Here is a 26,128-nt window from a genome sequence, read left to right on the forward strand (position 1 = left end):
CTGATTTCATCCAGGAATTTGAAAGACATATTATCTGAATGTGTCTGAATATATTAAGCGGAATTTAATGGTGAACTTATAGTTAGACTCTTGATCAGTGGTATCATTGTACCAAAATGGAAACTAGAGAACAGACAATTGTTGTGTTTTGGCTCAGCAATAATTTATAACTCTATGGTTATATCCAGAAGTACTAGTCTTTCTTTTTTTATTGCAGTGACATTATCTTACTTGCCAATGAGAGGAAAAAAAAAAAAAACAAATAGGTGCACCACACATCCAATAAAGGATAGATAACATACAGTCCTATAATTCTTATCATTTCTTTGAGCCCTGAGAAAAGAATGTAGTTATGTAGATGATCATATTGGAATGAAGTAGCACTTACAGATGTTAATGGTGACATCTACTGATATGTTCTGATAAATGTGAAAATAAAATCTGAGACTTCAACAGAACCCGAAAAAGTTATAGTATGACCTTTTGTGATAGTTTTTGCAAAAACATGTGGTGTATGCACCAAAGTAGTTATTGGAGGTTTTAAATTGTATAGTGCTGTATCAGTAAGGAAGGAGGGTCTGGCTGTTGCCATAATGATGTGAATTAATTATAGAACAAATTGTTGTAGCAGTGAACCTAGTCTGTGAGCTATGCTGTCAACACAAAGGAGTTTTATATTCAAATCCATTGGCTTTACCAGCTCTCAGCCAAACTTTCACATCCCACCAACTGAAATCTCATCTGCTTTGCAGATTCTCACTGTCGCCACAATTGAGATTTTTGGCAGTTGCGTGCTTGAACCCAGAACACCACTTTTCATCCCCATCTTCATTTTTCAGAGCAAACCCAAGTGAAAAAACATCTCTATCCTACGTCATCTCATTCTCAGAAGAAGGAGAGGGTGTGATGGTAGATTTAAAGAGTAAAGAAAAGCAGAGTGAAAAGAATGGTAATATTTGTGCGATTGCTACATTGGTTATCGAAGCCTCCCATGCATCCAATACTTGATTTTTTACTGTGGCTTAAAATTTTTTCATTATTAAATGTATTTTTGTTTCTGAAAAGGCATCCATACTTCAGTCAATTCAAGAGGCTAATGGCTGACAAAGGGGAGTGAAAGTTCTTAGAACAGCCCAAAATGTGTTTGGAAATGTATGGAATCTCTAAGATAATTATGATTTTAACAGGTGGGACAAACAAAGGTTGTGATACTACCCATCGACTTTTACCCACAACGTCATCAAGGTAGTCGACACCAGTACTTGGAGGGGAGGGGGTATTTGATATTATGACCAGAAGTCACTCATTATGCCCACAAACAAACAACAATAGTACATGAATATTTAACTCCAGCAATAGAATGAAACACTTATGGGACAACAAGTGGAAGTGGGAGGTTTCGAGCAGGGACAAACTAAATACATGACAGTAACAATCATGACTCCATTCCTCAATGAATATTAACATGTAAATGGTGCACACAAAATCTTCAACAATAAGCCAAAGAAAAGGAAAAAACAGTGCACCATTGGTATCGTGCTTTTTGCTTGACCTATATAACTCAAATGAAGACTGCAGTACCAGGAACCCACACACATCTTGAAGATCTGATATACCAAAATTTCCCTTGACTTATATAGCTCAAACAAAGCCCATGATACCAACAACACAACTAGCACAACTAAATGTCATCAAAACCCAAAGAGATGAAAATATAACAACCCACTCCATGATTCCCAGTATAAATTTCGATACCCGCATCTCAAAGAAAATTATGTTCATACAGAAACACACTACACTTCTTACAGTACAGACCCAGAATACACAATGTGCATATTACACAACCCTTCTGCCTGGCTCTGGAAGCTTGCCTAATTATAATCTATTATATGTGTGTTCTGTCATTGCTTGGTGAGTAGATTTTTTTATCTAATCAATTACCTTACATAAACTCATTCACCCATTGCTGTTCATATTGTGTATTAATGACCTTGCAGACAATTTTAATTGTAAAATTGGTCTTTTTGTAAATGATGTAATGAAGTACTACCTGAAAGAGGCTGTGTAAATATTCAGTCAGATCTTAAGATTTCAGCAAGGTACAGAGATTGGCAACTTACTTTAAATGTTAAGAAATGTAAAATTTCGTGCAACCAGTTCCAGAATATTGCTCAAGTGTGTGGGACCCTACCACATAGGACTTACTGGGAACATTGAATGTGTACAGAGAAGGGCAGCACGAATGGTCACAGGTTTGTTTAATCCATGGAAGAGTGTCACAGAGATACTGAGGTGACTGAATGGGAAGACTCCTGAAAATAGACATAAACTATCCCAAGAAAGTCTATAGCATTGAAGTTTAAAGAACTGGGTTCAAACGATTACTCTAGGAATATACTACAGTCCCCCACATATCGTGAATGTAAAATTAGAATAATTACTGCACACACAAAAGCATTCAACGAATCGTTCTTCCCACATGCCACACATAAATGGAACAGAAAGAATCTTTAACAACTGGTACAATGGGATGTGCCCTATGCCATGCACCTCATGATGGTTAGCAGAGTGTAGATGTAGATTTCTGGTTTGAGAAGCAACAATTTCATAAATTCTGCACACTGCTGATATTTCAGACATTCTGCCACTGAGGCCGTATAATTGGAGAAATTTAAATGTATACTCCACAGTGTTGCCCACAGCAGTAATGAATGAATGACTAGTAGATTTCTTTGCAAGAATCGTTCCTAGTACCAAACATAACACCAAAATAACATTCCAGCCATTAGCAATACAAAAAAATTCAACAATTTGAAAACTGGAAAAATCAGTAGCAAATAACTAACTACGAAATAATTCACTGACAAGGCAACAAAAAGAAACTTCCAACACACCGAATAACACACACAGCATAGTGCATAGTCCATTAACATCCCTTATGAGCCATTTAGAAACATAAACTTAACACATTATAGTGGGCCTCTACTTACTCTTAACACACCATCTGCAAACACAATCCATTCAAACACGTAAGGGCTCAGTGACTTCACACAAATATAGTTAGGTCACGAGTCAGAGCTGACGGATGGTATCCCAGCTTTGCACCAGTGTACACTTCCCACTTCTCCCAGTTCACAACTGTTTGTTCTGATGTTCTATTTCATATGTAGAGCCTCTGGGATATCTTGGATTGCTGTAGAGTACCTGTGTAAATGCATCCTTGTGGTGGAGTGATTAAGAATCTCATTTCCTTAGAGCAGTTTTAAATCTTGACCAATGTACAAACTTTTATTCTATTCACATTTTAGTAACTTCTTTCAGGTGCCCATTTGCCTGCCAGAAGTATCCTTGATTGCAAGTCACCCTGTCAGACATTTACATGATAGTTCCACCTGTACTCAAATATTGAGAAAAGTGTGAAATTATCCAGATTCACTCATTGTATTGCATCTGTAAGTGACTGTAAGCTATTTCCATTTTGTCTTATGCAGTGCATTCATAATCTTGTCTTCATACACCAGAAGGAAGCTGTAGGTCAAGAATAATTGAGTTTAAATTCCAGTAAGTGGATGATGATTAAAATAGATTGTGAATGAATTCTCAAACTCTGAGGAATTGTGCTACATTGATTGTATGTGATATGTTAACAGTGTTAATACATTGTGATGGTCTGCAATTTGAGCCCTCAGCACTGTGTCACACTGGCATTGTGATGCCAGTTGTGCCATCTGAGTGTACCTGGTGAGCTCCTCTTTCTTAGAAATCCTTTCATACTCTACAGGAGCTCCGTCACAGTGCTCTAGACTTTCATCTCTGCTAGACTGAATAATACGGAGATTGTGTCATATCCACAGCATCTTGGTTGTTCAAAAAATGTGTTTGCTTACTCCCTTTGAAGTAGGGTGTGTTCTACATGTTAATTGTGTGCAGTAGTTTATGCTGTACTCTGGACAGGAACATACTTGAAGCTGTGTGACAGATTGTAGCCTTAAGTTGGTCCAGGAGGTATTTTCAGATGAGGTAATTTGTAGCGCACAGCCTGTGAAAGAACAGTCTTAGTCCAACACAAAGTTTTAACTCGTTTCACACAGATGCACATAATGACTTCCTGATGAGCTAGAGGTTAGCAGAAGTGACAGCTGTGAAGACAAATAGGGAAAGTATCCATTTAATCTTTTCTGCATGTTTCTCATATGTCATATTCCCACCCTAGTCCTTAGCTTGCAGAAATTAATAATTTCCTGGCACATAGTACACTTGTGCCCACACACAACAGCCAACAGCCATCAAATAATACTGCAGTAAAGTTGTGATAATAGCTTCTTACATGAACAAAAGTAAGTTGTGCCAGTGGTAACAGTGTTTCCATAGTGCAGTGTTGTGACATTGTCAGTACTAGTTGACCACAGTATTACTGCACCTGGGAATGAGGGCACTTTGGTCGGCCTGCAATCAGGTTTCACGAGGACATGCTGAACCGTTTGTTAGTATATCCACATCTTTCCAGAAAGCTTTCACAGTGTGATGTGTTTTCCACAGTACCAATGTACTTATTTACTGTAATATCGTGTGTTTCTGATAACAGCCATGGAAGACCAAATGCAGTAATATTGTGGTCAGGTAATAATACCCTTTGTTTGTTGATTGATGTTTCTTATGATACTACAGAAGCTACAGTAGAAAATGTGATGTGGTAACATAGTATGTTTGCCATGGGCGAAAGGAAAAGCTTTCCATAAGCTGTTAGAGGAACAAGATGGGTAGGGGAACTGATTATTCTCACCCAGTTGCCATCTTGGCTGTTGTACAGTATTCAAAATGTTTGTAATACTGTCCTCATCATTAAAGATATATTCATAAAGCCCTTCTGGGAGGTAGAACTACAAAGAAATGTGCTAGGCACACAAGTATAGTTCATGCATGTGGTACAGTTTCGGTATTACATTACATTAGTCATGTTCCATGGATCCCACATAGACTCATGTCTGGGATGTGGAAATAAGTCAGTAATAATTTAAGTGCAATACAGTGCAATGACATTATATTGATGCGTAACAGTGCTAATTCTAATTAACTATTAACCTAAAACATTAAATTTAAGTATATTGATAATTTTTACTTTATGGACTGTCTGACAGCAGCTGAATGAAACACAATTTAAGTGCCATACATGTTTCGCCTCTATTTTCTGTAAGACATCTTCAGTGGCAGGTTGCATGGGCGATTTCCTACATATTACGCTCCTGTCGCATTTTTGGCGTTGTTCTTCTTCCTCTAAATGCTAATTTACAGTTTTTTCTCCACATTTCACAGCACTATGAACTTGACACTTGTTTTGATGCAATGTTTTGGTTTGTGACGGTCCATAAAATAAAAATTATTAATAGACCCTAATATTACACATAACTGAGGAAGACAAGACTACAGAAGTTGAAGATATTAAATTTAAGGTGTTCTGTAATTATATTCTTCAGTGGAGGAGGAGCTGTCCAATAGAAAGTTCTTTAATTAAGTCTTTAAACTCACTACATTACATAACATGGCATTTAAGTGCTCAGGTAGGTTGCTGAATACATATATACTTATATGTCCATCCCCTTTTTGTGCTAATGTTAACACATTCAGATCTTTGTAGAAGTTGTTTTTGCCCCTAGTGTTACATTCATACTTTTTGCTATTTTTTTATTAAAAGAGGAATAAGGGTATGACAGGGCATTAATGACCATACGTATTGTGTAGTATAAGGGACTGTCATATGAAAACGAGACATGAAACAAAATAAGTAAACTGTTTATTATTTTGAAAGAATCACCATAACTGTGAGAAGACTGTCAATGCTGTCATGGAAAAATGTTTGTGGTTGCCTACGCAACCATGATTGTGCTGACGCATGCACCTCTACATCCAAAGCTAATCAGTGGCAACAAATATCTTTCTTTGGGGCTCCAAAAATATGGATATCATATGGGGAGATATTCAGACTGTGTGGAGGACATCCCAACAAAACGTTTACAACATACCCAAAACAACCGTGGCAACATTTTTCCAAGCTGGTTTTATCTATGCTGCAAAAATTTTGCTGAGAAGCCCCCATACAACCATCATACTGTCTCAACCTCCCCTCATGTATGTAGCAGTGTTTTTAAGGGCTTTCGGTGATGGTTATTTTGGATTTCTAATGAGTGTGCTTGTGTGTGTGTGTGTGTGTGTGTGTGTGTGTGTGTGTGTGTGTGTGTGTGTGTTTGTGTGTTTGTTTCTTTGAGGTAGTAGTTTTCTTCGGGATATAAATATCGATATTTATGTTGGAGTACCTTTTTATGATTTTGTGGTTTGTGTTGGTGGTTGAAATTACAATTTAGTAGTTTATAGTGGTATCGTGGAGTGTGTTGTAGTTATTTTGGTCTCCTTAGATTTTGTTTATACTTAATTCTGCTAAGTGTGGGTTGTTGGTTCATGGGTTTCATTTGAAATGTATAAGTCAAGCAAAATTTGAGATACTGGCTTTTAAGTTGTGTGGGGGTTCTCAGTATTCTTCATTTGAGCTATGTGTGTGTAGTGAAATGCATGATACCAATGGTGTGTGATTTTTGCATTTTTTGGTTGGTGATTTCATGTACATCACATTTGGACAAATATTTGTTTGAAGTGGTATCATGATTGTTCTTGTCATGTATTTAATTTGTCCTTACCCAAAACACTCTACTTCCTACAGTTGTTCTGTTAGTTTCATTGTATTGCTGGAGTTAAATGTTCGACATATTACTCATGTTTGTTTGTGGTGGCTTTATACAGCCCAAAGACAGCTTCTGAATGGTCAGTAGTTGCATCATGCTGTAACAGATAGTGTCAGTGCCTGGAGTGGTAGCACCACCACTCCCACTGTAGCATAAACATAGCTCTTCTCTGCACTGAAAGCTCGCTTCCATGCACTGTTAAGATTATATTCACCACCACGGTTGAAGGTTTCCTCATATATTCTTATTTCTATACCCTATTTAATTATAAAAGTCCCAGTATATGGGAGTATGGCACAAAACTTTTGTTTTGTCAAACAGTATTTTATGTTTGTTTGTGAGACTGTGCTCAGCTACTACATATTTCTCCAATTCTTGATTTTTAATATGCCAGTGATGTCCTGCACAACAGTCAGAAATATTGTGGATGGACTGACTGATGTAATTGCTTCTGCACTCACATGGAATGTTGTAAATCCCAGGAATCCTGGGGCTGAGACTGTCCTTGACAGCTATGGGCCTCGTGATATCAAGTCAGCATTCTCCAAGAAAAGGAAATGTGAAAATGTTCGACATTCACACGATGAGCCACTGGTTGCATTACTTCCCTTCAACAGAATTACATCCAGCAAAATAAGCAGAGACCTGGGAAGAGAGGCATCAGATTTATTTTCTGACCTCCTAAGAAGGTAAAGCAGATGCTATGCTCTGTTAAAGACAGTCTCTGGTTCAGGATTCCTGGGATTTACAACATCCCATGTAAGTGTGGAAGCAGTTACATTGGTCAGTCCATCTGTGCATGCTCCCTGCATTTATATACAATTACACAAATTACTACAGTTCGCACATGACTACAACTACTATGATCTGCTTTCTTTCTGCCCTGTCATTGTGCTTTCCCAGTTGTCTATCAGTATAGTAAGGTGCAGCTTATTGCAGGATGATTCACGCAACACTGAACTCCCCTTTCATGCCAGAACAGTTCAAGATAATGAAATTTGATTTTCAGTGATTAATAGTACATAAAGAAGCACTTAATTATGTTACATAGTTTTATTTCGAACTCTTAACACAAACTGAGATATGTAAACTTTTTTGTATACTATTTTTAGTAGCATTTGAAAGCTTATGAATAGATGAGTGCATCAGTGGCATATTAAAAATTGAGAACTGGAGAAATCTGTAGTTGCTGAGCACAGCCTTAAAAACATAAAATACTGTTCAACGAAACAGAAGTTGTGTCCCAAGATCTCGCTTACTGAGACTCTTTAATTATAGCGGCTGTAGGAATAAGAATGTGTGAGAAAACTGTCAACCATTATCCCAGATATAATCTTATAACTGCATGAAAGTGAGCTCTCGATGCAGAGAAGAGCTAGAGATATTCGTCGCAACATTTATGCTACGACAGGAGCAGTGGTACGACCAGTGCAGATGTTGACACCATCTGCAGCAGCATGATGTAACTACTTACCAATCAGAACTACCTTTGGGCTATATAAGGCCACCACAGCAGATATTTTGACAGTCAGTTGCTCCTAACATTGAAAGCTTGAGGCAAGAAGTCCAAGAATGTTTTATACAATAGATATTGTATCTTTACTCATCTATTCATAAGCTTTCAAATGCTACTAAAATAGTATACAAAAAAGTTTACATATCTCAGTTTGTGTTAGAGTTCGAAGTATTAACTATGTAACAAAATTAAGTGCTTCTTTATGTACTATTAATCACTGAAAATCAAATTTCATTATCTTGAACTGTTCTGGCATGAAAGGGGAGTTCAGTGTTGCATGAATCATCATGCAATAAGCTGCACCTTACTATACTGATAGACAACTGGGAAAGCACAATGACAGGGCAGAAAGAAAGCAGATCATAGTAGTTGTAGTCATGTGCGAACTGTAGTAATTTGTGTAATTGTATATAAATGCAGGGAGCATGTTTTGCATGATTGCAGTCATTTTTGTATTTCAATATTATGGTGATTAGTGCATGGAAGTTCACACACACACACACACACACACACACACACACACACACACACAGAGAGAGAGAGAGAGAGAGAGAGAGAGAGAGAGAGAGAGAGAGAGAGAGAGTTAAATAGCTACAAATCTCTTAGATCTCATTGTTTATAGTTTGGTGTGGTTGCTGTATGTCTTATCTTAGTGAGAACATGATCATAAAATAACTTTTATATTACTTTTCAGAGAAAAAGCAAATCTACTTACCATTTTCAGGTTTCGGTAGTATTGTAATGGATGGCGGAATTATTGTTCCAGTAGTTATATCCAACTGGATGTGACTTTCAGGAATGTTGATACCTGTAGTATGATACGGGATGTCATATTTAGATTCGTAGAAGGGTCCGTCAAGATTTGACACTTGAGGTACAAATCCTCCTGTAACAGGAAGATGGTTGTGTGTGTTTACTCAGCATGGTATTATGTGACAGGAGAACAACTTCACAAAGGCAAAACATGAGAACTTGTTCATTTTTCTGTTTGACATTTTGTGATCTGTGTCAAAGGACGGTATAAATTCTTGTGTTGGTTTTGTCTTGCATGCAACATATATCTGGCAGCACTTAAATATAATATTAAGAAATTTTTTCTACTGCAGAATAAGAAATAACACTAAGGATACATAACAGTACATACACAATAGCTTAAGTGATCTGAACATAGCCACACTCATTCAAAACAAGTAAACGAGAGTGTGAGCTGTCTGAACAGTAGATTTTTTTTCCTCTCCTGGAGACTAAGCAAGTTCAGGAAAAAATTTGAAGGACAAAATAAAGTACACAAGAAAAGAAGAGAACATTGTGAAAAATTGATAGTATTAACATAATCAAGAACTAAGAGAAGCAAATTGAAGCTGAAAATTGTCATTTAGGTGAGAATTAAACAGATTTATGTGTTTTGTGGGCAACTCTCTTATCATTATTCCTCAGACAGTGTCTTCTTTTTCCCAGTGCACTGTTCACTTCTGCATGAGAAATTTATTCTGCAATCAATGCCTTTTTAAGCTGTGTGTCCCAAATCTGTGTTTAATTTCACTAGGGCGATGGTCTCTGATCCTTGATAGAGTCGGGGAAACAAACTTGTGGATTAAATGTCAAAATCAATCTATATATCTTGTTACACTAGCGACTTTCAATTATGATTCTTAGTTCTCTTTGAGAAGTACACAATTTTAATCCATCAGAGGTATGAACAGTGAACCCTTGCTACGTGAAAAAATTGTTTTTGAGGCAATATTTTGTTCTCTCTCTTTTGAAATTTGGCAAGAACTACTTAATTTTCAGTTCTAGTTTTTTGAGGTAACTAGATATTGCGATAAGCTTTTTGAAGTAGCTAGATATTGCAAAATACTTGTTATTACAATTCTGAGACTTCTATTGTGTAGTCTTTGTGATCATTTAGTGCTCTAATAGTTTAAGAAAAATTTCATGGTCACATGTCACAAGGGTTGCAATGATAATGTACTGATATTTTTTTCTTTATAAAATATCAGCCCTTGGCAAAGTAATAGTTATTCACAGTGTGTCTTGATATTCATGCCATGCTTCTAAACACAGTCCTTAAAGGTAAACAGTGCACAAATTAAATACATTGCTGGTAACAATATAGTCATTACTCTCAAAATTTTTCTTATTAGATTCACAGTAGGGTAAAATGAGGATAACTGGCCATGGAGGTTAACTACACAACTCAATGAGAAATCAAAAAGTAGGGGAAATTGTTCTTGGAAAGTTTAATTATCTCATGTTAGCAGCCCTTCATCTCCTCAGCTAATGCTTTGTCAGCTAAAATAGTTAACTCCCATATTATTTTAATTATTGTTGAATTAAAAACATTTTAAGTGAATTTTTGCTTTTGTATGTCTATTCTGTCTTTAGTTTGACTGTCAGTTACATGTGTGATGAAGTCAATCATAAATGTGGTTTTCTAGGTTTCATTTCATTTTCAAATGTACATTTGGTTGATGTTATGCTATTGCAAATATATTTCACTATTCCCTGTGGGATTAATTGAAATTAACTGGTAAGTGAGAATGAATTTTTCACTCTGCAGTGGAGTGTGCACTAATGTGAAATTCCTGGCAGATTAACGCTGTTGTCAGACCGAGAACCTTTGCTTTTTGCTGGCCAGTGCTCTATCAACTGAGCTACCCAAGCACAACTCTCAATCTGTTTTCACAGTGTACTTCACCAGTACATCATCTTCAACCCTCCCAACATCAAAGAAGTTCTCCTGCGAAACTTGTGGCATTAGCACTCCTGGAAGAAAGGTACTGGTGAAATAAAGCTGTGAGGAATGATCGTAAGTTGTGCTGGGTAGCTCAGTCAGTAGAGCACTTGGCCGAAAAAGGGCCTCAATCTGGCACAAAGTTTTAACCTTCCAGAAAGTTTCAACAAGTAAGTGATTCTGTTAAAACTACAAAAAATATTCCTTGTACGTCCACATAACAACACATTGTAATCTTGTGGCAAGCTTAAGGTGGTGAGTAGCAATTTATGGTGTTATTGAACTGTTTGGCAGAGCACCCGCCTTCACTTTTGCCACCTGGGTATTCAGTATTGTCCAGTGAAAGGAGATGTTTTTTGGATGTAAAGAGTATCTGCCAGTTTATTTGACTGAGGAAACTACACCAATAATTCTGACAGATGCTGTTAACAAAAACAGTAATGAAGAAGCCACTAGGCCATAGGTGGGCAACAACTGCTGGTTTTCAGACTTTATCCGACCCACGATTTATTTCTGTCTGCCCCACAGAATAAATTTGTAGGAGAGAGAGAGCCAGGTGCTTGCATTGTACTCCGCCCAGGATCTGTTTTCAAATATTTCTGCCGACACTCGGCTTGCATTGGGTTTACAACTAATGATACATACCAATGAAAGTTTAGCTTAATCCACACTTAACCAACGCCTTTTTGCTTCCACAATATTTGAACCACAAAGAGAATCATATTTCCACTGTGAGCGTGAAGTCGTGGCCTGTGTGCTAATGTGCATGCGACAATGGTGCAAAAAAAGTTGCAGACTTTTCACAAAATGTGCAGACTTGAACAATGGCAACAGGGTGCCATTCATATCAGTGTGTCACTCCATAAACCCCAGCCTTACGATTGCTGTAGTTTCGACTTTATGCACAAGGAGCGGTGCCGTGACATCATGTGACAAGGTGGTTTGCAAGTGTGAGTAAGTATGTGAATCAAGCCCCCGGGTCACCAAAGGCTGCCCATACCTTACCTAGATTAGCAGAAGAAAAGAGAAAGAAGTAATCTAATTTAGCAAAAAAACTCTCAAAACAAAAGGAGTGAAAACGTAAGCAGAAGCTATTCTCTTCGAATAATCATAAGTGAATGAATACTCTGTTACCTATGACAACTCATCATTAGTGGTGTGTCTTTCAACAGATGAAGACAGGGAATTTCATGATTTTAAGTTCTGTGGCAAGGAGTCTAAAACTTATGTTGCTGGTTGAAACCCAGAATTGACAGCAGTGAGATTTTTGGGGTGAATCTTAAGTGTATGTCAAAAGGATGGACTAATGTGAAATGGGATGGTGTGTATTTCACAATAGACGAGAAACTCAAATTCATCATTATAGAAATTTAAGTTACATGCAGTGTTGTTTGGACAAGACTCAGTATCAAAGAGGGCATAAACTTGTCATTGGATCTTTATGTTGATCACACTTCACTCTCAGATGTGACCAAAAATGTTTGAGAAAATCTCAGTTCGCTAGTATGTATGTCCCCCTATCACACAGTCATCATAGAAGGAGCCTTTAATCATCCAACAGTCAGTTGAGAAATAGCAAGACATGCTATGAAACAATAGAAAATCCCTACTCTGAGAGCTACATAAAACAGATAAGCCCACCTGTGATGGAAATATGTTAGATCTAATAGCATCAAAGTGATCTGACCTCTTTGCTGATGGTCTTATTGAAACTGATTTCAGTGGCAACATTGGTTACTGCAGTACCAGATTCAACTAAAACAGTAGGAAAATTTACCTGCTTCATATACTAAGGGAAAGGCAACCACTCACCTACAGCAGATTGATGCATGGAAAACAGAAACACGTAACTAATAGAAAACAGCATTCATGTTAATTTTCAAGCACTAACTCTTTTTTTCTAGTAATAACACACACATTCACATACACAGCTGCACAGACACCTAAACACATGCTCCAGTGGGTACATTAAGAGTCTTGCCATGGCCACAGGAATTTGTATTTGGGTGTCAGTAGTTGAGAGAGAGAGAGAGAGAGAGAGAGAGAGTGCTAATGCTCAATAACTAGGCTGAATGCCGTTTCCTGTTACGCATTTATGTTCTCCACACATCAGTCCACTGTAGATGAGTGGTTACCCTTCCCTTTATGTGTTTCTCCATCCAGGAATTTCCAATATATTTTTTCCCTGTTTAGTAAACTATATGGCTAGCAGTCATGTCACATCTCAAAGCAAACATTTACCTCTGGCAGAGGCTTGTAGAAAAATTATGCCTCAAGTTTAAAACAATAGTTCACAGTTCACTGGATAGATATGTATTTAGTAGATTGTGATGAAAGGGACCTTCCATACTACACAATAACCATAAAGCTAGAGGTACAAAATTTTTGCTGAGTTAAATTTGGGAATTCCCATAAGTATTAGAGGTGCAAAGTTTTCTGTACGCTCATTGTCCATAAATAAGCAACGGCGTCTATAATTAATTTTAATATAAAGGTGGTTGTTGTTGTTGCTGTTGTTGTTATTGTTGTTGTCATCGTCTTTACTCTGAAGACTGGCTTGATGCAGCTCTCCATGCTACTCTTATCTTGTGCAAGCCTCTTCATTTCCTCCAACTACTGAAACCTACATACTTCTGAATCTAATTACTTCCATCTATGATTTTAGCCCCTCACACAGTTCCTCCTGGTACTAGATTGGTGATCCCTTGATGTCTCAGAATGTGACTCATCAACTGATTCTTTCCTCTGGTCAGGTTGTGCCATGAATTTCTTGTAACTTCTCTTCATTAGCTAGGCGATCTACGCACCGAATCTTCAGCATTCTCCTGTAGCACCACATTTCAGAAGCTTCTATTCTCTTCTTATCTAACCTGTTTACTATACATGTTTCACCTCCATGTGTGGCTATGCTCCAGAGAAATACCAGGGTATGCTCCAGACAAATACCAGGGTTGCCACAGGTTCTGGAAAAAAAAAAACCGAAACCACAGGAAAAATCTTGTTTTTGTCTCAGTCGGTGAAGTGGTTTGTTTACTGAAGTGTCATGCATCTTCTCTCGCTGGGTGCAGCTGAGTACATGTGCCACTTCCCTACTCCCTTGTTACTACTGCTTCTCTCCTTCCTACCACTCCCCTTAGCTTGCACTCAGTGCTGACACCACTTCTTGCCGCTAGCCTAGCAGCTGTTGATGAGAGGCAGGAAGGCATGAGGAGTGGTTTGTTTCGAACTGATTCTCAGAGACTGTACACAAAGTGGACAGAGATGGTGGTCGTGTGTGCACGATGCATGAGTTGTGTCTGAGAGATTGTGTGAATGTGTGTGTGTGTGTGTGTGTGTGTGTGTGTGTGTGTGTGCTCATTTTCTGACAAAAGGTATGGATGAACATCTAATTTAGTTGTGAGAGTGTGATTGTCTTTTCTGTGTTCTTGTCTGCAGCTCAGCAATCATCTTTATGGTGAGATGCTGTCTCTCCTCATTATTGTTCAGACTCAGAGTGTTTGAAAAAGTTATCTGTTGCATGGATTGATCACCATGGTCTCATTTCATCATCATGCTGTTTGTGGTTCGTGAATAGCTGGCCATATGAGTGGATGTCCACACCGGACCAAAACCGCAAGCCGTTTCTGTGGGTGTCTAATGGATTGGTCTGTCGAATGAAGCCATTCGGTTCCCACTAATCTGCAGGCCCTGCCCATCAGATATAGTCTCGCCGATCTACCTGCTGGCTGGTTCGGTTTGTGTGTGGCATAATGCAGCAGATTTTCATGGTTTATGCATGGACCCAGGACTGCAGATTTGCCCAGCATGCCAGAGGCCATGGGAAATGGATTTCAGGAACTGCGACTCTCTCACCGCAAGTATGTTATGCAGTGTGACGTTTTACAGACATTTTATTTGTTATAGTACATTTTGGCACTTAAAAAGTAGTTTATATGTTAGAAAGTATGGACAATACGAAGAAGAAAATGGTGTCTGTTGCTGGCAGTTTTTATGCTGTATACTCATATATTTCTCGAAAGAAAAATCTCAAAATACCTGTAAAATAGTAGATAAAACACAGTGGTGATAACCAACAATAACGAACATAGTAGAACCAACATTTTATTGGTGGTCACCTGCAGTGTTGGTTTACACAATTCTTCCCATCCTTATACACTTCTTCCAAGGGGCCTACTTTTTCTGAGGTTATTTCTTAAATCAGTGAAGGTATTTCAAATCTGTCTTGCAACTCCAAGGAAATGTGTATTTTTATCACCAAATGTGTTTTGTTTTATTGAAATAAAATAATGTCTGTGTTCTTAATGAAACACATATACCATTTGGCTTGCTTTCTCTATCTAAAAACAGTTCATTACAAAAGATGTTGATGTTGTACCTTAAGATTTTGCTCACATCAGGAAATGTCATCTGTTCGCATTTTTTTAAAATATTTTCTCGTTTGCACTATTGTTTCTTGTACCGTAGCTGCAAAGACAGATTGTCGACTTACACCTTAACTTACCCTTGTGATCTCAAAATTTTTCAGGGAAAAATGCTAAAACTTGTCTGTAAATCTGGGAAATATCAGGGAATTTCACTTGGGAAAACTTGTGGACAACCCTGAGTACCTTCAGGAAAGACTTCATAACACTTAAGTCTATGTTCGGAGCTAAATTTCTCTCTTCAGAAACGCTTCTCTTGCCATTGCCAGTCGGCATTTTATATCCTCTCAACTTTGGCCATCATCAGTTAGTCTGCTGCCCAAATAAGAAAACCCATCTACTGCTTGAAGTGTCTCATTTTCCTAATCTAATTCCCTCAGCATCACCTCATTTAATTTGGACTACATTCCATTATCCTTATTTGCTTTTGTTGATGTTCATGTTAAAATCCTCATTTCAAGACACTGTCAATTCATTCAGCTGCTCTTCCAAGTCCTTTGATGTCTCTGAGAGAATTACAATGTCATCAGCAAACCTCAAACTTTTTATTTCTTCTCTTTGAACTTTAAATCCTATTCCAATTTTTCTTTGGTTTCCTTTACTGCTAGCTCAGTGTACAGATTGAATAACATTGGGGATAGGCCACAACCCTGTCTCAGTCCCTTCCCAACCACTGCTTCCCTTTCATGCCCATCAGCTCGTATAACTGCCTCTTGTTTCTGTAAAAGTTGTAAATAGACTTTTGCTCCCCGTATTTTTTCCCCCACAACCTCAGAATTTTCAAACAGTGTATGCCAATCAACATTGTCAAAAGTTTTCTCTATGTCTCCATATGCTTTAAATGTTGATTTGTCTTTCCTTGACTCATATATCTTAGATAAGTTGTGGGGTCAGTATGGCCTCGTGCGTTCCTACATTTCTCCAGAATCCAAACTGATCATCCCCAAGATCGGCCTCTACCAGTTTTTCCATTCTTCTGTAAAGAATGTGTGTTAGTATTTTGTAACCATAACTCATTAAACTGATAGTTGGGTAATTTTTGCACCTGTCAGCACCTTTGTTTGTAACTGTAATTATAACATTCTTCCTGCAGTCTGAGGGTATTTGTGTGCCTCATAAATCTTGCACACCAGATGGAAGAGTATTGTCATTAATGACTCTTATAAGGCTATCAGTAGTTCTGACGAAATGGCGTATACTCTGGGGGCCTTGTTTCAAGTTAAGCCTTTCAGAGCTCGATCAAATCCTTTTTGCATTATCATATTTCCCATCTCACCTTCATCTATGACCTCATCCATTTCTAACCCCCAGGGGACTCATGGTTCTTTCATGAGATCGCGCATGGCACACATGTGGCCCTGAGTTATTGCAGCCCATTCTTCCTTCCCTGGCTACATTTCCATCATCCTGCCTCTCCCTCCCTATCCTTGCTCCTTCACTGCTGCCCCTTCCTTCCTCTCTCTCATTGTTCTGGTTTATGTCGACCAGGCTCTCCACTTTGATCCTTGTGTTGTATAGCTTTCAGTTTTTTTCTCCTGCTTGTTCATTTTTGTCCTTTTTGGTGTTTAGGTTCCAGCTTGAGTTTGACCTCCACTTCTAAATCTTCTGTTTTTAGTGTGAGCCATTTGGGGAAGAACTCCCTCCCTAGCGTCTTGCCATGGATTCCTCTTCCCCCTTTTTTACCCTCGTTCTTCCCTGCTGTTGCCACTCCCCCCACTAGGTCACCAGCACATGTTGTTGGTTCGTGTGGTGGGGCTGTTAGGTACCCATCTGTCTGAGCCCCCTGACAAGACAGGTATCACACTATTCATATCAGAGCTGTTCCCTCCCCATGTATGCCAAGGAATGGTTGTTTGTCTTTTGAAGCATCGGAACTGTTGGCAATGGCCACTGTGCCAGGCACGTGGTGGAACTCTTCGGAGAGCTCCTGATCCGAATGGGTAGTATCAGGCCAGATGCTTGGCATATGAAGCGTATCAAGCTGCAAAAGTCTGGTCATTATGAAATGACCGTCTCTTCAAATGGTGAAGAATCATAGAATGCTGCTTTGTATGACACGGCAGCCCTCCTTTCCATGGCTACACCGTGGGAGAAGGGCCAGGCTCACCATCCAGGGATGAAACACTTTCCCCACTACTGCATCTGTACTAGGACACACAGGGACACATTCACTGCCAATAAGTCATTGTTTTTTGTGGAGAATATCGAGGACAAGTTTAGTGAAGTGGAGTCTATCAGTAAGATGCGGTTGGACTCTGTTGAACAAAACTTCTTCTGCTACCCAATCTGCAGCTTTTCATGCTTTTGATTGTTTTGGCAATGTCCCAGTGTCTATTACAACTCGCCAATCTGTAAATATAGCCCAGGGAGTGATTTTTCATAGGGACCTGCAAACTGATGAGGAACTCCGGTCTAATCTGGAGTGACGCAGCTTTCATTTAGTTTGATGTGTGCAGGCGGGTTGTAAAGACAACCACACAGATACTGGCACCTTCATTATAGCTTTCAAGGGGGATGCTCTCCCAGAAAATGGCAAGGTTATGTGCTACAGATGTTATGTGAAGTCGTACATTACACCACTCGTGAGGTGCTTTCAGTGCTTGCGTTTTGGCCTTATGTCTCTCTGCAATATGGCAGACCCTCTGTGTGGTGACTGTGGACACACACTCCATGAGGGAAGCCCCTGTGTTTCACCATCTGTGTGTATCAATTGTCATTACTGTCACTCTCGCCACTCACCAGATTGCCCACTTACATGAGAGAAAAGGAGATCCATGAGTACAAGTCCCTGGATTGCCTATCTTATGCTGAGGCTCATCAGAGATATCACTGACTCCATCCGGTGTCACTTTCTTCAACTTTTGCATCTGTCACGTCCTTTCCCCCTCCTACCTCTTCCTTACCCCAGCCCGTCCCCCTCTCCCCTCCACCTCCCTCTCCCCTACCCTGCAGTTCTCACACCCTCCACTCCGGGAGCCACTCCTCTTCCCTGACTGCTCCTCATCTTCGGCACCTACCGGTGATGGGGGTCCCCCCTGCCCCCTGTGGTGCCTCTCTCTGGCATGTCTCAGGCTGGAAGTCTACTACCACAACTCAGCCACGAGACATAACCACCTGTGCGCCCCAAGGTCACCTCTCTCTTTTGGTTCTGGACCTCTAAGAAGCCTGTAGGCCCTCTGTGCCCTGACCTTTTCCACCTCTGAAATAGGAGAAGAAGAAGAAGAAGAAGAAGAAGGAGAAGAAACGTAAGTCCCAGAACGAGTGCCCCCCTCCCCCCCAGAGTCCCCAGAGGTGCTATTTCTCCCCTTGAAATCTGAGTCTGTTTTATGGATTTCACCCCATCCTTGGTGACGACAACAGACCGCGTGACATGACCTCCTCTCGGCTTCTTTATATCTAACCTGGACACTCACCACATGGTAATCCAGTGGAATTGCAATGGATACTATCATCACCTATTGGAAATACAACGTCTTGTTTCCTCCTATTCTGAATTCTATCTTGCTCTTCAAGAAACGCACTTCTGTGATGACCACTCTTCAACATTTCGTGGTTATTGGGTGTTCTGTCAGAAGTGTGCTGGCCCTGGGATAGCATCTGGAGGTGTCTGCACTTTGGTTTGCTCTGATGTCATTAGTGACTGGATCCCCCTTAGTATCAATCTGGAAGCAATAGTGGTAGGAATGCAAACGACTCCAGCAATCACTGTTCGCAATGTCTACCTCCCTCGAGGTTGGCCATGTCCTTATGTTGAACTGTCTACCTTAATACAGCAACTCCCGCCCCCATTTCTCCTCCTTGGGGCGTTCAAAGCACACCACCACCTCTGGGGAAGTCCCACCTCTCCTAATTGACCAACTTACTACAGGTTTGATTTGTCTCTCCTCAGTGACTGTTCCCCTACCTAATTCAGTGCCACTCATTACACAATCTCCTCTCCGGCTCTCGTGGCTTCCCTCCATTGGTCACCCCATGATGATCTTTGTGACACTTTCTGGTGATTCTATCATTCCCCTGCCGCCGCCAGGCAGGCAGCTCCCCATGTTGGGCATTCCACAGGGCCAGTTGGCCTTTATGTAGTCTGCTGTGCACTTTGACACCTCTCTCTTGAATTGCATTGATGCGGTTGTGCATGGTGTCTCTGCCACTGTTCTTCATGCTACTGGCACAGCTGTTCCCCTATCCACAGGATCCCCTCATCGTCGACCAGCACTGTCGTGGACCAAAGATGAAGCAGCCGCTGTCCAGGACCGCTGACGGGCACTGCAGCAATTTAAATGACACCCTTCACAGACCAACCACCTTGCTTTTAAGTTTCTGCATGCTAAGGCTTGTTACTTTACTAAGTAAAGTAAAAGGAATGATGGGAGTGGTTTCCTCTCTGGGGCATATGCCTCTTCCTCCCAGGTTTGGTCCCAGCTCTGTAACCTTCTGGGCTGTCAGCTGTCCAGAGTCTTATCTTCCAAGGTGCTCTGTGTGCTGATCTATTGGTCATCACAGAATACCTCGCAACACTCTTTGCGATGGCACCGGCGTCCTCTTCATATCCTGCTGTGTTTCTCTGCCAGAAATGCTGAGTTGAACATACCTCCTTCTGTTTCAACCCCAACCTTGCTGAACCCTATAATGAAACCTTCACTGAATGGTAATTCTTGCAGGCTCTTACCTCTTCACATTACATGTCCCCAGGCCCGGATTCCATCCACAACCAGATTATCCAACACTTTGATGTTACCCAGAGGCAGCATCTACTCAGGATCTTCAACTGCATTTGGCTCACAGGTGGTTTCCAGTTACAATCGCGAGACAGTATAGCTATCCCCGTCCTTAATCCCGGCAAGAATCCAACATCTCGTGACAGATATTGCCCTATTAGCCTGACGGGGTACTTTGTAAACTGCTTGAGAGGATGGTTAGCTTCTGATTATGTTGGGTACTTGAATCTCAGGGCCTTTTGTCCTTGTACCAATGTGGCTTCTGGAAAGGACAATCTCCAACTGACCATTTTACTCAGATTGGAACCACAATCCGACAGGCCTTTACTAACTGCTGGCACCTTGTCATAGTCTTCTTTGACCTACATAAGGCATACAACACAGCTTGGCACCATCACATTTTAGTTAGTGTCCATGACTGGGGCTTTGACAGCCTGCTTCCGATTTTTATCTGTGAGTTTTTATACCTCCGGTTCTTCCGGGTTCGAACTGGCATTTCACTCAGCACACCTCAGATTCAGGAGAACAGTATCGCACAGGGCTTTTTTGTTAAGTGTCACACCTACTAGTAGCCATCAATGTGCTTGTAACTTCTGTTGGGCCTGTGGTTACCCTGGCATTGTATGTTGACGATTTTTGCTTCTCGTGCAACTCCCACTTGGTAACATCTGCTGAGTGCCAGATCTAAGGCACCGTCCGACAGGCCTCGGCATGGGTCATCTCCCATGGCTTCCAGTTTTCTCCCCCCAAACACGGGTTATGCATTTTTGTTATCAACCTACAGTACATCCCAATCCAGAACTATATTTAGGTGACCAGCTGCTAGATGTGGTAGCACAGTCTCATTTCTTGGGCTTCATTTTTGATAAAAAGCTGACTTGCCTGTTCCATATTTGTCACTTGAAGACCACATGCATGCGGAAGCAAATGCTCTCCACCGCCTGGCCCACACATCATGGAGTGCAGACCGTGCTACTCTTCTCCATCTTTACCATGCTTTGGTCTTGTCCAGACTAGATTATGGTAGTCAGGTTTATGGCTGAGCAGCTCCTTCCACTCTGAAAATCCTTGACGCTGTTCACCATTGTGGGATGCGTCTCGCGATTCGTGCATTTCACACTGGTCCCATTGACAGTCTGCTAGCAGAAGCCGGGGTTCTCACCTCTACAAATATGACTGAGCCAACTCCTGGTTCCTTACGCAGTCTCCATTTGCCGACTCCTTGACCATCCCATATACCCTGTCCTCTTTGCAAACGAGAAATGTCTCCCTCCTGATACCCACCCATGGTTGGGAATGCTGGTTGGAATGCGTCTCACTTCCCTCTGTCGGGATCTCCATCTCCACTCACTGTAATGCGCCCTTTGTATTTCCTTGCACACCCCCCTTGCGTGGTGTCTAGACCACCAAGTAGGACTGGCCTATTCCAGGGTCCTAAGGTCTCTGTCACCTCCATGGTCTTTTGCCATCTTGTATGTTACATCCTTGTAGCATTCCAGGGTGCCACCGTCTTCAACACTGATGGTTCTAAGACAATAAATAAGGTGGAATATGTTTTCACGTCTTCTACTGGCTTAGAACACCATTTATTGCCGGGATCATGTAGTGTGTTAACAGCAGAGCTGCTAGCCATTCACAGGGCCCTCTTTTTCTGTTACTCAGGTCTCCCTCCACAGTGTTTTAGTATGTACCGACACAGTGAGCAGCCTGCATGCTGTCGACTGATGCTACTCTTGTCACACTTTGGTCTCTGCTATCCATGACCTTCCCTCTGCCCTTGTCTGTGCCACCTGCTCAGTTTTCTTTCTCTGGGTCTCAAGTCATGTGGGCATCCCAGAGAATGAACTGACTGACTGTTTGGTTAGAGAAGCAGATACTTAGACCCCATTCCCTTTCATGATTCCAGCTGTGGATATGCAGATCCACCTCAAATGTCTCTTTGTGCAAAAGTAGAATGACATCTGATATGCTACTGCTCTCAGTAATAAACTCCATACAATCAAGGAGTTTACTGCTGTTTGGCATTCTTCCTTCCGCTCCTCTCAGAAGGAGTCCACTGTCTTATACTGTCTACGTGTTGATCATACCAGACCCACTCACTGTTTCCTCTTATGTAACACACTGCCCCACAATGTGGTTGTGGAGCCAGACTGATGGTATCCCATATATTGGTGGAATGTCTCCTTCTTTTGGCCCTCTGTACTAAATATACTCTTCCAGATTCCCTGTCTTTAATTGAAGCAGACAATTCATGGATGATTGAACTGGTCCTCGGTTTCCTCCGTGAAAGTGGATTTTATTTTCAGATACATGGTTTTGCTTTCCTCCTGGAGCAGGGGCAGGGTGGCTGTGGTTGGGTCCTCTCTTCATGTTTTCTCAGTTTGGGACTCATGACCACTTCCCCTTGCAAAGACCACTTTATCCCTCCGTTTTCCCAATTTTTAGATTTGGGCTAGCCTTTTATACATTCTGCTGTGTATGTTTTGACTTCGTCATTATTTCATAGTTTGACCCCCCTGACTGGATCTGTCCACTGTTAATGGACCCTGTCTGTTCCACGTGTAACTTTGAAATCGCGGGGCTGATGACCTCACTGTTTAGTCTCATAACTCCACTCATTCGATCTCTTCCATTTCTATAATATTGCCTTAAAGTTCATCTCCCTTGTATAGACCCCCTATATACCCTTTCCACCTTCCAGCATTCCCTTTGTTGCTTAGGACTGGTTTTTCATGTGAGCTGTCGATATTCGTTCAGCTGGTTCTCTTTTCTCCAAAGGCCTCTTCAGCTTTCCCGCAAAATGCTTGCATTTATTCTGTAGCCATTCCTGTGTAGCCATTTTGCACTTCCTGTCAATTTCATTTCGTAGATATTTGTATTTTGTTTTGCCTGCTTCATTTTTATATTTTATCCTTTCATCAGTTAAATTCGATATTTTCTGTATTATCCAAGGATTTCTACTAGGCCTTGTCTTCTTACCTTTAGGATCCTCTGTTGCCTTCACTACTTCATCTCTTAAAACTACCCATTCATCTTCTACTGTATTCCTTTCCCATGTTCCAATCAGCTATTGCTCAGTGCTCCATTTTTCAACTTATCCAGGTCCCCTCTCCTTAGTTTCATACCTATTTGCAATTTCTTCAGTTTTAATCTACATTTCATAACCAATAAATTGTGGTCAAAGTCCACATATGGCCCTGGAAATGTTGAAAAAACCTTTTTCCGAAATCTCTGTCTTATCATTCCATAATCAGTGTGAAACCTTCCAGTGCCTCCATGTCCCTTCCATGGTATATAACCTTCTTTCATGATTATTAAATCAGGTTCTAAGGGCTTCTTCCTCTTTCATTCCTTTCCCCAGTCGGTATTCACCTACTATTTTTTCTTGCTTTCCTTTTCTTACTATCGAATTCCAGTCCTGCAAATTAAATTTTCATCTTCCTTAACTGTCACATAATTTCTTTTGTCTCATTGTGTATTTCTTCAATCTCTTTATAATCAACTGAGGCAGCGGCTTATAAACTTGTACTAACTGGTAGATGTGGGCTTCGTGTCTGTCGTGGCTACAGTGATGTGTTCATTATGCTGTTGATAGTAGCTTACCCACATTCCTGTTTATTTATTCATAATTAAACCCACTCATTCATTACCTCTATTTTACTATGTATTCATGTCTCTGTGTTCACCTGACAAGAAGTCCTGTTCCTTTTGCCACTGCACTAATTCCCACAGTAACTAACTTCAACCTGTCCATTTCCCTTTTTTAAATTTTCTGAACAGGCTGTCAATTAAGGGATCTAACATTCAATGCCCCAATCCATAGAATGCCAGTTTTGTTTCTCCTGATGACAGCATCCTCCTGAGTTGTCCCTGCATTGAGATCCAAATGGGAAACTATTTTACCTCCAGAATGCATGGTGTCCAAAAAAGAATGACCCGATTTTAAATAGAATTATTTATTAGGAAGAAAGGCTTAACACCAACAAATTGCATACTAAGTTACTCAGAAAAGACAGAAGTTTATAAAAATCTATCATAAATGTTCAATATGTCCTCCATTGGCTGCACGGACTGCATCTAGCTGATAGCCGAATTCACCCCAAACTGAGCGTAAGGTGTTTTCTGTCATTGAAGCTATAGCAGCTGATATTCTGGTTTTTAGTTCATCAGTGTCACGAGTTAAGGGATGAATGTAAACACATTGTTTAACATATCCCCACAGGAAGAAATCACTTGGTCAGGGGACCTAGGAGGCCAAGAGTGTAAAGCCTGGTCTCGCGCTCCTGTATGCCCTATCCAATGTTGAGGCACGTTGGCATTGAGGAAACTGTGCATGTTGTTGTGCCAATGTGGTGGTGCTCCATCTTGCTGATAGATAAAATTGTCAGAGTCAAGTTGTGGGAATAACCAGTTCCGTAGCATTGCAAGATATGATTGTCCTGTTACAGTTTCTTCTTAAAAAAAGTAGGGTCCATAAACCTCGCTTTGCGAAACAGCACAAAAAACATTCACTTTTGGTGAATCACGTTCATGTTCAATGTGTTCATGAGGATTTTCGAGCCCCCATATACGCACATTATGACAGTGAACCTTACTGCTAATATGGAAAGTTGCCTCATCGCTGAATATCAACCGTGACATGAAGTGTCATCTTCCATGCCCATTGCTAAAGTCCACTCACTTCACTTTGTCAGTATCTCGAAGAGCTTGTACCAGTTGTAATCGGTATGGTTTAAGGGCTAAACGATGCTGTAACACATGCCACACTGTCGTGTGTGGTAACGCAAGTTCTCGGCTAGCACGACGCATAGACTGGCGGGTTCTCCGCTCAAATGCTCATCGTATTTGTTCCACTGTTTGTTCAGGAAAGTGTGGCCGGCCAGGACTTTTGCCTTTACAGAGGCACCCTGTTTCTTCAAACTGTTTATACCACTGTCGAATGTTCTTTGGTGATGGTGGTTTAGCACAAAATCAAATATGAAACGCCCACTGAACTGCAATCTCTGATTGAGTACAACTAAATTCAGTAACACAATATGCGTTCTGTTGTGCGGACGCCATATTGCACAAGACTGGCTGCACACTCCAGGTCAGCACTCATAGCGGCATCTAGCGGATTTTTTCTGAAACTCTAGACCATGCCGATTACATCTAGTGCTGTTTCAGTTATCTAGTGACATTTGTCTCAAGTTAAAAGCAGGTCATTCTTGTTGGGGCACCCTGCATGTTACCCAAGAGGACGCCATCATCATTTAACCATACAGTAGAGCTGATACCCTCGGGAAAATTCACAGCTGCAGTTTCCCCTTGCTTTCAGCCATTCGCAGTACCAGCACAGAGAGGCCATTTTGGTTGATGTTACAGGGCCAGATCAGTCAATCATCCAGCCTGTCACCCCTGGCAACTACTGAAAATGCTGCTGCCCCTCTTCAGGAGCCACACATTTGTCTGGCCTCTCACTAGATGTCACTCTGTTATGGTTGCACCTAATCTGTATCGCTGATGCACACAAACCACCCCACCAATGACAAGGTTCACCTGTTTAAATAACGCAGAATTACATAATTTCTATGTTTAAGATATTCTGTGTAGACATCTTTACATCAGAGCAGGTGCTGCATGGAGCTACCGACATGAGACAGGCTGCCTAGGAGGGCCTCAGAACCTTGCATTATGAGACATGCTGATGAAGACACAAGATGGTAGTGTACATGATGACGATATCAAAATTCTGTAAAATCTCAATTAGTATGGGCTTAGTATCCATTAATCATTATTGACACTTATTGAAAGTTATTCTGAAGATAAGATTAAAATAGGAAAATTGATATTTCAGTAGATGTGAATGAAGAATCATTAGAGTGCAACATTGATCATTTAGATACTACTAGTTCAGTGCAGGATACTCCAGTGCATAAAACGCAAACAGTAGAGCAATAATTAATAGAGGCAAATGATAATTTTGACAAGTGTAAAAATTTAGAATGCAGAAATGTTTACAGTATTTA

The 26,128-nt window shown here is 40.6% G+C and overlaps 1 protein-coding gene and 1 long non-coding RNA gene across 3 annotated transcripts in view; one reads left to right on the forward strand and one right to left on the reverse strand.

Moving 5' to 3' along the window:
- LOC126471962 (uncharacterized) overlaps positions 1–26,128 on the reverse strand; it is a 445,209-nt gene that overhangs the window by 45,670 nt on the left and 373,411 nt on the right. For both annotated transcript variants that reach the window (XM_050099902.1, XM_050099901.1), the window contains one exon: positions 8,966–9,136. In XM_050099902.1, the coding sequence (XP_049955859.1) occupies positions 8,966–9,136 (171 nt within the window). The remainder of the gene's footprint in view (positions 1–8,965; positions 9,137–26,128) is intronic.
- Positions 1–26,128, forward strand: part of LOC126471989 (uncharacterized) — a 512,362-nt gene that overhangs the window by 963 nt on the left and 485,271 nt on the right. The gene's annotated exons all lie outside the window — the stretch shown is intronic.

This window comes from Schistocerca serialis, chromosome 1 (genome assembly GCF_023864345.2).
Source record: "Schistocerca serialis cubense isolate TAMUIC-IGC-003099 chromosome 1, iqSchSeri2.2, whole genome shotgun sequence".
Taxonomy (NCBI): Eukaryota; Metazoa; Arthropoda; class Insecta; order Orthoptera; family Acrididae; genus Schistocerca; species Schistocerca serialis.